The sequence below is a fragment of the Primulina eburnea genome, unplaced genomic scaffold (genome assembly GCF_022965805.1).
Source record: "Primulina eburnea isolate SZY01 unplaced genomic scaffold, ASM2296580v1 ctg808_ERROPOS3000000+, whole genome shotgun sequence".
NCBI classification, from domain to species: domain Eukaryota; kingdom Viridiplantae; phylum Streptophyta; class Magnoliopsida; order Lamiales; family Gesneriaceae; genus Primulina; species Primulina eburnea.
This window is the reverse complement of record NW_027331578.1, coordinates 1-12,299: the sequence shown is the minus strand read 5'-3', so window position 1 is coordinate 12,299 and position 12,299 is coordinate 1. Positions and strand designations below refer to the sequence as shown.

General features: G+C 32.9%; 3 protein-coding genes across 3 annotated transcripts; all 3 read right to left on the bottom strand.

Annotated features, from left to right (window-relative positions):
* Positions 1-4,080: 4,080 nt before the first annotated feature.
* On the bottom strand, positions 4,081-5,237 carry LOC140822363 (heavy metal-associated isoprenylated plant protein 46-like). The gene is made up of 3 exons (XM_073183118.1): positions 4,898-5,237; positions 4,700-4,778; positions 4,081-4,383 (listed from the first exon to the last, which is right to left on the bottom strand). The coding sequence occupies exons 1-3, from the start codon at positions 4,901-4,903 to the stop codon at positions 4,109-4,111; spliced, it is 360 nt and encodes a 119-aa protein (XP_073039219.1). The 5' UTR covers positions 4,904-5,237; the 3' UTR covers positions 4,081-4,108.
* Positions 5,238-6,221: 984 nt separating this feature from the next.
* On the bottom strand, positions 6,222-7,408 carry LOC140822346 (uncharacterized). Its single transcript, XM_073183097.1, has 3 exons — positions 7,158-7,408; positions 6,660-6,725; positions 6,222-6,572 (listed from the first exon to the last, which is right to left on the bottom strand). The coding sequence occupies exons 1-3, from the start codon at positions 7,339-7,341 to the stop codon at positions 6,277-6,279; spliced, it is 546 nt and encodes a 181-aa protein (XP_073039198.1). The 5' UTR covers positions 7,342-7,408; the 3' UTR covers positions 6,222-6,276.
* Positions 7,409-9,585: 2,177 nt separating this feature from the next.
* Positions 9,586-12,296, bottom strand: LOC140822362 (conserved oligomeric Golgi complex subunit 5-like). The gene is given in 3 exon segments (XM_073183117.1): positions 9,586-10,133; positions 10,136-10,861; positions 11,958-12,296. Coding segments are annotated over 3 exon segments (1,299 nt in total). The 3' UTR covers positions 9,586-9,899.
* Between the last annotated feature and the right edge of the window lie 3 nt (positions 12,297-12,299).

Genomic DNA, 12,299 nt, shown 5'->3' with positions numbered 1-12,299 from the left:
AAATTATAGGCTAGATTAAGGTGCTAATGCATCAATTGAACAATGAAAGGTGAGTGAAAGTCGTTTAGAGTGAGCTGCCGCGGAAGTCGACTTCTCAATGGGTCGACAATATTACTGATCACATCGATACATTAAACTAATAAAGAGTGACTTATAAACTCCAGAAAGTTACACCACCCAAAAAGACAAGTTTTTTGGGATAGTATTTGTCTTGAGTTTATAACTTAACATTAGTCCTCTCGTTGAGAGTCGGTATATCAGAAGAGATGACGTAGAAAAGAGGTATTGTATCGATGATAAAAATCATAAGTTGGATTAAGATACATGATGCATGCACTGGACGCCGAAAGGTGAGTGAAAGTCGTCCAGAGTGAATCGCGGCGAGCGTCTGCTTCTCAAGAGGTCGGCAATGTAACAAATGTTCCACTTCAATATATTAAATTAATAAAAAATTATTAGTAAATTCAAAAAATATTACACCGCCCTATAGAGAAGTTTTGGAGATGATATTATTTTGGATTTATAACCCAAGCTCCACCGTATAAAATAAGTGGTTTAAGTTGTAACATCCCGACTTGTCTAATGGCGAGTTATGATGGGTTATTAGTCAGCCCGTCTCCTGCCATTTTTGACACTGCGGTGAATGGTATTGATCAAGATTTTGCGCTGATTAAAATAATTGAATTTAGAAATAGCATGGGTGTGTTGACAAATAGCATGTGGCCATTCTGGAGAGGGTCCTCCATGCTTTAGAACGGATGGTTGTTCTTTTGCATACAAGAGGGACCCGTATTGCACTCAAGATTCAGAGTTTTGGAAATTAAATTTTGTTTTGGACTCGGCCATGACGACGAAGTTTTCTCGAGATTCGGCATCAATCTCCACGCAGCTTTTTAAGAATTGCACCCACAAATTCGAGTCAACTTCTTGAAATCCAGTTCCCACTTTGCTCTTCCCATGAACTTTATCATTATTATTATTCACAATATCATGTTTAAATTCATTTCCGGCAGGTTTTTGAATCTAAATTATACATTAAATTATAAATATTGTCACATGGAAGATCATCGAGGGCATAAAGACGGCTAAGATCACGCAAGAATTTAAATGTAAAGGGATGATCCCAAGATCGTGTTAAATCTCAAAAGTCTTGAGTAAAACTTGGTGGTTATATATGTTTCCACATATGCATATAATCCACTCCCTGACACTGTATCTATTACATAGTCTTTTAATATTGGGTTCATCGAGACATCAAGACCTCATTTATGAAACGATATCTCATATACTAGAATAAATACATAAAATTTAAGTACTGACTGTCTATGATCCTAGCAGGCATTATTGAAACTCGCTCGAATTATTAAATGCACGCGGACCCACTTTCACAATGTCGAGATGAATTTGTGTGGAAGCATTAACTGATAATTTGACTTTCTGAGTCGAAAGAATAATGGGTTCGATTCGGTTCGTTTTTACGCTGAAGTTGATGGGCTTTAGCAAGTGTAAGCACTTGCAACTAAAATCTTGTGCGGTCTATTTAACAAGAAGACGATATATGTCACCATTGCTTTACATAATTGGCCTCGTGAAAAGATGGGATTTTGAAAAAGGTCAAACCTGATAGCAACAGGAATCCATTCCTCAACTGATCATGCACCTTTATTCCTTTTTCTTATAAATCTTCTGACTTTTTCCCCTTTTTTAAAAAACATTATCGACGGAAACAAAAAGATTTTTTTCGCTAGAGGATAGTAAGGCCATCTCCAATCTACTGTACTACATTCTGCACTACATTGGTGTTACACTAAAATCATCTCCAACCACATTGCATTACATTTTACACTACAATAGAATATTCCAAGAATATTTTTTTTCAATATTAATATTTCTGTTTTATGTTAAACAGAAATAAATAAAGCAGTTTTGGTGCTGGATTGGAGTGAAAAGTCATGGCACCACAATGGTGTGGCACCAATGTGGTGCCATGATTGGAGATGGTCTAAGGTTTTTGCTCTACATCGAATTCGAGTAATCAATTTATTAAATTAAAAGATTCTAAGAAAGTCGAATTTTGGGATGAATCCACACAAAACAAGGTCCCTGTTTCCTATAATGTGTAGATAAAGTTAGGGGTGTATATATTCAGATTTTTTTTTTGGTGTATATATTCAGATTGAGTATTCTTTAAACAAAGAATTAAAACTTAGGCAAAAACTTGTGTGAGACTGTCTCACAGATCGTATTTTGTGATACAGATCTTTATTTGAGACATCCATGAAAAAGTATTACTTTTTATGTTAAGAGTATTACTTTTTATTGTGAATATCGGTAGGAATGACTCGTCTCACAGATAAAGATTCGTGATATCGTCTCACAAGAAACCTACTCTAAAACTTATTGTTTCAAATCCATTTTGGTTGTTGGGATGATTTTTCTGAATGCAACTTCCTCCCATCTTAATTATAAACTTTTTTATTAAAAAAAAAAGCTAATTGATTTCTGACGTATCTATTATTTACATCAGTACAAAAAATAACTACAAAACATCATAATCACCAATTTATTTATTCATGGAAAAACGTGATCCAATCCGTCAGACATTTTATTTGAAAAAAGATAAATTCAAACTAATAATAAGAATTAGAAATAATGATTTATCATATTAAATACTAAATTGAACTAACATTACAATATAATATATGAATGTATTTGAATTAATTAAGCAATATAAGAGTGTAAATAGAATTATATGAATAAATTTTTATTAATTAATCAATATAAGAGTGTAAGAAAACATTTGGTATATGATATTGATATTTTTCTACTCATTACATCAATTAATTGACAATTATGTTCATGAAATTAAAAACATTGCATCTTAAATATCTAAAATAGTACTTAATTATAATTTTTGAAATAAATAAAAACGTGTGACAACAATTATTAATGCTAGCTTATATTCTAAACTATCACCATATGAATATCGTAATTTCAACATCTTTCAAAACCACATTTTGTTAATCAATTAGTTATGCAAAGAAATAATAAAACATAATATTAGTTAAAGAAAACATGTTAACATGAATTGTATTTTGGGAAGAAAAAAAACAATAATATATTTAGACATAAGAATTGAAAATAAACTAAACAAATACTTCATTCACAGATATATTTGCTTAGAATAACTGACTAATTAAGAAAACTTCATTTACTGAAATTTTACTAAACATGGATTCATTACCTCAAATTAATAATTGAAATCAGCCACTTATTTTATGTAAGTTAATTGAGTTGAATGATAAATAAGCATTACGAATTTTAACTTAATTGACTTGAACGATACATAGATATTACAGATACCTAACTTTTTTTTTCTAATAGTTATATTTATTCATCTTTTTTTATATTGTGATGTTTATTGAAATATTAATATTTTGTCTAAAGAAAAAAGAAAAAAATACAACCACTCTCAAGTAATCTAAAGTGTCACACGGTGTATCATATATCATCATCACAACTGGTGATTCCAGTTACAACAACATAACTTTCAATTTAGTTATGATAACATTATATTAAGAATTATTTGTGGGAATATCTTGTCCGCTCTTTTTTTACTCATTTGTGTCAATTTTTTTAAACAATTTCATAATTTTTTTTTATCTATATATCATTAGACTCCAACATTTCTTTTAGATACCGTCGTTGATTTTTTCATAAAAATAAGCCAAAAATTATCATTGATGATTTTTGTGAACTTCAAATAATATATTTTATACTTATATTATTATTTAAAAAATACTACTAAAAACTTTATATTTATTAATAAACTCTCCAATTTCTTAGTAGTTTAATTTGTATACATTTATCTCGTCTTAATAATAATTATTGTTATAAAAATCTAAAATTAAGGTTATTAATGTTACTTATTAATTATTAAATTCCTTAACTATCATTGCTCATTATGAGTGAACCTGTTTGATATGGTCAACAATTGAAAAACAATAATTTCATTTAAAGTGACAATGATGTTTTACCATATATACATATATATATATATATATATATATATATATATATATATATATATATAGGGAGATTAAAAATGTCACATGATGTTGCAGAAGGGATCATGGCTTGGGCAATGAGTATGACAATTATAAGGTGGCGGCGCTGGAGGGTACCACACAGCCATCGGCAGCGGTTGTGGGTTAATTAGGGCTTCAAACTTGGGCAGTTCTGTCTTTGCCTCGGTGACGCTCACCAGCTCTGCATGTGCTACCTTCTTCCTCAACAACCGAACCAGCTCCGCTGCGTCGGTTCCATCTCCGACCACCTCCACCTGGTCCTTTCTCTGTCCTGTTATTGCCGCCGATTCAACACCTAAAACAGTACTCCAAATTTAGAGTACATATACTCAAAGAACTAAATTTTGATCATTAGCACTGAAATTTGTCCTTAAAACATTAGAACACATCGTTAATTATCTTTGAATTGAAAAAATTAAGAACAGTTGATATTTTAAAAATGTTTAATTTGATCAAATGATTAAAAATCAAATTAACCTTTGCATTACGAAACAAGGAATTCAGATTAGATTTAGTTAAATCCTACTTTTTTGAAACTATATATCTTGGTCAAAAAAATCATCGTGTTAATTGAACAAAAACACAACGGAGGGAAAATATTGTGTTACTACCTGATAAGCTGACCGCAATTTTGAGGGCCTTGGAACGAGATTTCTTATCGTGCATCGACACCTTCACCACAATCTTTTGCTGCAAAATTAATCAAATTATAACGAAATATTTCGTTGATCAATTCAAATACATGAAAACTCAAGAAATAGATTTTATTTTTTGCGTGTGTTCGATAAGATTATGTAACATATACGTACCTTCATTGTATATATTGGCCACGAACATGCGAGGATCGAGTATGCATTCGTTGAAGATGAACTAAAAGAGAGGATCAGATCATATGTTCATATAATTATAATAGAAATTAATTATCACAAGTAAAGGCGCATTTTTAGAAAATTCAAAGAACCATAACATGCATGTATAAGATTTAATTACGCAAAATAATTGACAGACGCGACGCGACGTTTGCATGTCCTCTATGCATCACTTTACCATTCCACAGCGACAGATATCCTCCAATTTGAGAAATCGTGTTATGTGTCATGCACAGAGATCCATAAATAACAATTGATGTGATAAATATTACAATGTTTTTCATTATAACAAAATTTTATTATCTATTTTTCAATTTTTTTGTTTTAAGAACTACAACTGCGTATTATAATAAATAATTCGAAAAACGAAAATATAAATTAATTAATGAACATAAATTCTATTTATTCTACTGAGCATAATTGGTGTAAATATCAACACAATAATCGCGTTGAAACTCAATTTTCACTATTTTCCGGTGATCCTACGTATGGGTAACAGCCGTATATTTGTCCAGCAATTGTTGTTCTATGATGAAAATAGCACAGCAGTTTAGGCATTCGTCGATTTATATGTGCTGACTTTAAGTTGAAGCAACCCATTAATCCAATAGCCACTCTTATCATATGTATAAATTGAATATATAACAAAATATATTTAAAATTACAAAATTATTCATCCATTTTATTTTTTAAAAAAAATCTTTCGAACTAAGATAATTTTGTAATTTCAAATGCACTATATAACTTGTAACATAACTCTTGTTAAATTAAGGTTCGATCAACTAGCTTCAAGAAAAAAAGTAAGTCTATGGACGAGGAGGAAAAAAAAAAGGTAATGCAATTAGTCATGTAATTCAACAAAAACATGAAAAAGGCTAATTAATTGTTTAATGATCCATTTTATCAATTAATGAGCAATTGTTGTAAATTAGAAAAATATCCCTCGTTAGATTTATAGGATATATGATTTGATAGAACCATAGAATTAATGTTGCGTGCACGGAAGAAGAATATGGTTTGAATTTCACATACTTTCAGTATAAATAAATTAAGTCACCGGCCAACATTAACACGACTCTGCTTCAATTAAATTGAAACGATTTCAGTTGCATAATTATTGAATATGAACATGTTTGATTTATCTATCTCTCGTAAAATCAAAATCTATACATATTGAATTCAATTCTATATAGTAACGAAGTAGATATATCAGTGGTTAGAATGAACAACATCAGATATAATGTAGTAATGCTTGTATTGTTGCTAAGGCAAACGATCCCATATTGATGCAAGTAAAAGTGAGTTATCTGTACAGTACATCAAGGAAAAAGTTGCACATAACCAGTTGCAATAGCTACACCTAGTATAACAACAGGTGGGAGGATAACAAAAGCACCTATGGTGGCGAAGAAGACGGCGTCGTTCCTCTGAGATACTTGGTCCATATACGACTGCCTTCTGATGTTTCTCTTCTGTGATGTAGTCAAGAACTTTGGAGTCACTTTCTTAAGATTCTTACCTAACGGGATCGTAAAATCATCATCCCGTTCTCCAAACAAATTAGCGAGTTGTTCGCGTATTGTCGGTTTACCCGAGCTGCCATCGCTCTCGTAACCTGGTCGTCAATTATCAGATAAAGCTAGAATTGGAAGACGATGGTAAAATACGTTGCCAATGTTTTATAAAGAAGGCCAACTAAAACCTTGTCCCGCAGTAGAAGTGAGTTGTTCCAAGAGATCCAGCTGCATCCGAGCAGAGGTGGATGGCCCTTACATTTGAGATCATTGAATCAACAAAGATAATGTACGTATTTCAGCAGAATCATCTTAGCAACATTAGATATATTTAGTTTTCGAACCCTGAGTTTTGTTGTATCCACTCACCATCTATATAGTAAACAAACAACCCTATTTTCCTCTTTTTTTCACCGTATAAAATATTTATGGTCTCATTAAACCGAATTCTATAATAAATGAAATTATACGCTAATTCGTCAATTTATTATCATCGTCTGACTAGCATAGGATAAATCAACAAATGAAATTTTACTCGATTAAGCTTTCTACTCTGTTTAGTGGTAACCTAGAAACTTCGTTTCATTAATTATTATCAGAACCAAACCATTTCGAATTCAAATATTAAAGCCAGCATCAAATTTCTTCCGATCAAACGCAAATTCATATGCGACAGAAAAATTCACCAGAGTAAGTAGAGGGCTCCTCCTCCGAAACTCTGCGGTCGGTTCCCTCAGAAAGAGCAGCCGCCTTCAAAGAGCCTGGAATCGCAGCTTCAATTGGCTTAATCACATGTTTGAGTTTATGAATCTTGTAGGAAGTTATTGGTCTTGGATGTAGAGATGAAGCAGAACCAGAAATCAGGGCCATTAGAATGTTTCTGGTTCGAAAATGGCCTACCAGTTTCCATTTTGAGTTGGCAATTTTGCGAGTGCCACCTCATTTCAAACAGCGGTCCAGAATGCAAATATTAATATTAAATCGCAACATTTAATATATTTTAATAATTCGAATGTTTATTTCGGTAATATATTTTAATAATTTATAGTATTTTTAGTTCAAGAGAACTTTCATCTTCTAGATTGTTTTCAATACAGGTAAAATGGTTATTTTGTAACTAATCATTTGATAAGTTACATACATGTCCAATTGATTCAATAAAATAAAAAAAAAATTCATTTTTATCTTATATATTTTTCACTTTAAGATTTTTATCAAATTTCAATTTTAATTATGTAATTTTTTATTTTTACTAATTTTAATTTTTTCATCTGGAGTTTTAATGTGTCATTCATATATAGCATACCAACAGCATCATATTAAAAAAATGATTAAAATTATCAAAAAATAGAAATAAGAGATTAATAAGAATAAAATTTGACAATATAAACTACAAAATTAATAAAGAGAAACACATAACAACAAAAACAAAAAAAAAACATTTTTTCCTACTTAAAGTTCGTTTAAAAAGGAATAATTACATGAAAGAAGCTCCAAATTAGAAGTGGCATAAGTACATATTAATTACATACAAAAAAAGTGCATATTAACCACACATCATATTTAACCCCTTGAGCCGACAATTATAGGATCTAGCAACGATGAACATCATGAATATTGCACTAATTGCTTCAGTTTTTACAAACATGTACACTATTATCATAAAGTTAATCACAAGCACCATTACACACTTGATAATTACAATTATATGTACCATTTATGAATCAAATCAAGGTGGATAAATCATAATCATAAACACAGACCTCTGGTTGAATCATCCCATAATCACAACATGCATCACACGAGGAACTCGAATCCATCTCCATCAAAAACGACTCTAAATCTCCATACTCCGGTGAGTACGTATCCACATTCTTTTGGCTGCCTGATTCTGAATCTTCTAACACATAGTTCAAAGATTCGGGAGGCCGCATCTGTAAATCAGGTGAACCCTCTAAAGGGGTGTTAAAACATGACGAATCAAACGATAAATCGAGGCTGAGTTCTTGATATGCGTGATCTTCAATCTGTATAAAGGGTAGAACTTGTCGAGATGGATGAGATGCAGATAGTGAAGGAGGCGGGGACGAAACAGGAGACGTGCTTGTGTTTCCGGTAAGTTCTTGAACGAGATCCTTGAAGTTGTTAGAACTTGTGATGTAAACTTTAGGCCTCAGAATCTTGATCGAGTTATTTAGTGGTGGTTTCTTTTCATGCTTAGATATTTTCTCGGGAGATCGAGTTTTAGATCTTTTCCCCATTTTCTTTCTTTGAAACTAATGGAGGAAAAGTGACGGTAGGTTTTTCTTGATTCAGCTCTTTGTCCTTGAAAAGTACTCTTCCTCCTTGCTCGTAACTCAGGATACCTAGAGGTATTAATATGAGGAGGGATATATGTTTGAAGAAATTAAGTAATGTTCTTTAAGTTTGACGGAAAAGAATCAAAAGATGCCGAAAATAATTCTTATTACACGTTTTTTCTCCAACATTTTACATTGATCGATGTAAAATTTGTGACCCATCAAATGATATACCTAGATTTGTATTTATATGGATGTTGGTTTGCCATTTCACGGGGGCTCATTATACTTTTAATTAAGGTATATTAGATAAACGAGCATAGATGCTGAAATAATTACATGTCATCATATTTATAAATGATATGAAAATCAGATAATGTAGATGAAAAGATAATATTTAATTGGGAGACAGATTCAGATTTGGAATGAAGTATTTGATTTGAGGAGATACTTGAAGAATGAATATCAATCGTAATTATCGTTCAATCTGCATCGATGAATAAATGAATTTGAAATTCATCCCACATAAATTCTTTCAAATGGATTTAAAATTCACTGATATGAATCATTAGCTAGAAATACTTTCATCCACGGACAACTTAAAAAAAAAAAGAGTAGGTCTCTTGTGAGACGATCTCACGAATCTTTATATGTGAGACGGGTCAACCCTACCGATGTTCACAATAAAAAATAATACTCTTAGAATATGCAAAATGTTTTAGTTTTTTCGCCCCAGAAGAAACTGGTAAGAGATCTATAATTCAGTCAGAAACTGGAGCAAACATAAACAGAATAACAAATAAAGACACATCTATGAAATTGAATCAAACTTTGTATTACTAAATTTCTCCAGCAAAAAAACAGGGATCATGTACAGGTTAATAGATTCAGAACATGTGTTTAACACAAATTCAACAATTTAATGTAGCGTAGTCAACTTTCACAAAAACTAAGGAGAATGCTGTTACAGAAAAAAGATTTGGAACTCGACTCATGTGATACAAAATCGTATAGTAGTAAGAGGAATTGGAAGACATTATTGAAATGGGAAATATAGTGTACCAGTAGTTAGCTGTATTTTTAGAGCCAAAACTGCTGGCTGCAAGATTCATGGACAAATTGCTTGCTTCAATTCAACATTTGCCAAAATTTTGATTCATTTCCGGTTAATGATGACCCAATTTTCAGCATAACAGGATAGACAGGGCTGAACTCCTTATCTCCTCGTGCCCTTACCTTTGCAGCATAATCGTCTAAAGATGCTTTTATCTCTTTCCATATCTGATCGTCCCCTTGTGAGTTCATCCACAACGAATACCGAATAGGTGTAAGCTTGTTCCTTTGTAGAGCTTGTTCCTTTGTAGAGGTGACTGTAAATCTTCAGGGCCTCGTGAATACAGATGGTGAAGTATGACACTCGGGGGAAGATCTTGCAGGAGTGGTGAAGAACTGAGCTGAGATGTTTCCAGGAAAATAACAGGGCGAAATGCTCGAAGGGTACGATATGGAGCACCAAGTTGTTCCACTGGAAACGAGTTTTGGCCAACTGCTAATTCAATTTCAGCCATGTCTCTCGCCATTCTCAGCTTTCCTGATTCAGATAATGGCCTAACAAGAGATGCTTGCCTAATAAAAAATATCAAAACTCTCGATGCAGTGCTTCTTACAAGCCTCGTGCATATAGTTTCTGTGCCACGGGAAATAGCTCCTGATGAAGGCAAAAGTCTGGACAAAAATTCAGTCCGAAAGTGAACAATACTTTTTTGCAACTCTTCCATGTAAGGAGATGCATTGTTGTCGATAGCAGCATCTATGCCAAGAGTGGCAAAATTCTGTTCATGAATCTGCAAGATGCAAGATTCAAGACGCTCGAGCATGGCTTGAAATAAGGAGGCCACCGAATCACCAGCAACTTCATACAATGTACCAAGAGCAACAGACAACACATCCATAGCAACAGTTGGCAACCCTGAAACCGTGGACATCATGTGTGTATGGATATCTTGCAGATGTTGACACAATATGAAGTTCTTGAGTTGCAATGGAGTTGCAGGACCAGTGACTTGGTGTGCTTCAGGGCCTGTTGATATCTGCAATAAAAAAAGTAACTATTCCATTAAAAGCTGAATCAGAAGCACCGAGTGTGTCATCAGAACAGAAAAGGGTCAAACATGTAGGTTGATGAACAGAACCAAAAATTCAGAAATTCAAAATGCCCAGGAATAAAGCAAGTTTAAACAGTTGATCATTCCAACAAATGCTCGTTTCAAATCAAACTGGACCAATAGTTTTTATTACTCTAGGATGTCAACATACTACATAACCAAAAATATGACGATCAAATTTTAATCAATTAACTCATTTGCTCTCTTTTTATGAACATCAACTACACACAATTTCTGGACATTGAACAAGAACCCAGAAAAGCATATAACTGCCTTTGGAGATATTTTATAGCTCAAATACCAACATGACCAAGATCTTGAATACCAACACAATTTAATCTCACCCCACAGTAACGACAACAGCATTGTCAACAAATCAGCATATAGATGGCTTTTCGCAAATTAACAAGTTCTCACGACGTAAACGAAACCCTGTAAAGGAGGTCATCTTTTATTTGAACATATTTTAAGGTTTACAACCAAAACACTCAATTATGAGTGAATTGCGTCCACCATATAATACTTTACAAACAATTTTACATAAGATTTTTCATGTATTTTGAGTTAATGATAGAATAATAATATCATTTCAATAATTTAGATGCAATGTAAAAGAGCGCCTGATTGATCTTTAGACTCAGAAGCACAAGTAATTTACATGTGAAGTTTATTAAGTAATAATGGCAAATAAATAAAAATATGGTTTAATGCTTCAGTGTCAACTGACAACAGTTTGCCTTGCCCAGACAGGTGTAACAATGGCCTAGTGATTTGGCGCTACATATGGCAAGCAGATATCAAGTTGAAGATTCTGTGATTGACAAGCAGATGGATTTTATATTTCAGACTGTAGGCTGAGAGTTTCGCTTCGAGAAGAAACCGGCAAAAAAAAATCCAAAAGAGGTCTTGAACACGAGAACTTTGATCGAACTTAGGAATATGGAAAATAAGTCCAAAAGTCAGATAGGAATTAGTGTAAGTCTCGTGAATCCAAGAGCGAGCAAAAAAGGATGACTTATACCTGGTGTTCAGATCTTTCTGCAAGTAGAAGCAACGCTTTGCTGATTTCATGCAAAACAAGAAGAGTCAAGCGAGCATTCATCTGCACAGCTTCAATTTCTTCTTGAATGCATGACAAAATCCTCAATATATGTACTTTGGAGGGAATACTTCCACGGCTTGGCATTGGGAATACAGAATTTACAAGATCCGACAGCTGACTTAAGCAAAGTGATAAAAAAGTTGTCTCAAAAATCTTAATGGCAGCTATCATTTGTTCCTTTCCTTCTGAACTGAGAGCTGGTGGAACTCCTTTGACATCTGTGTCACGAGAAATTCTTTCAAGGAGGTTCTCTATCATCAT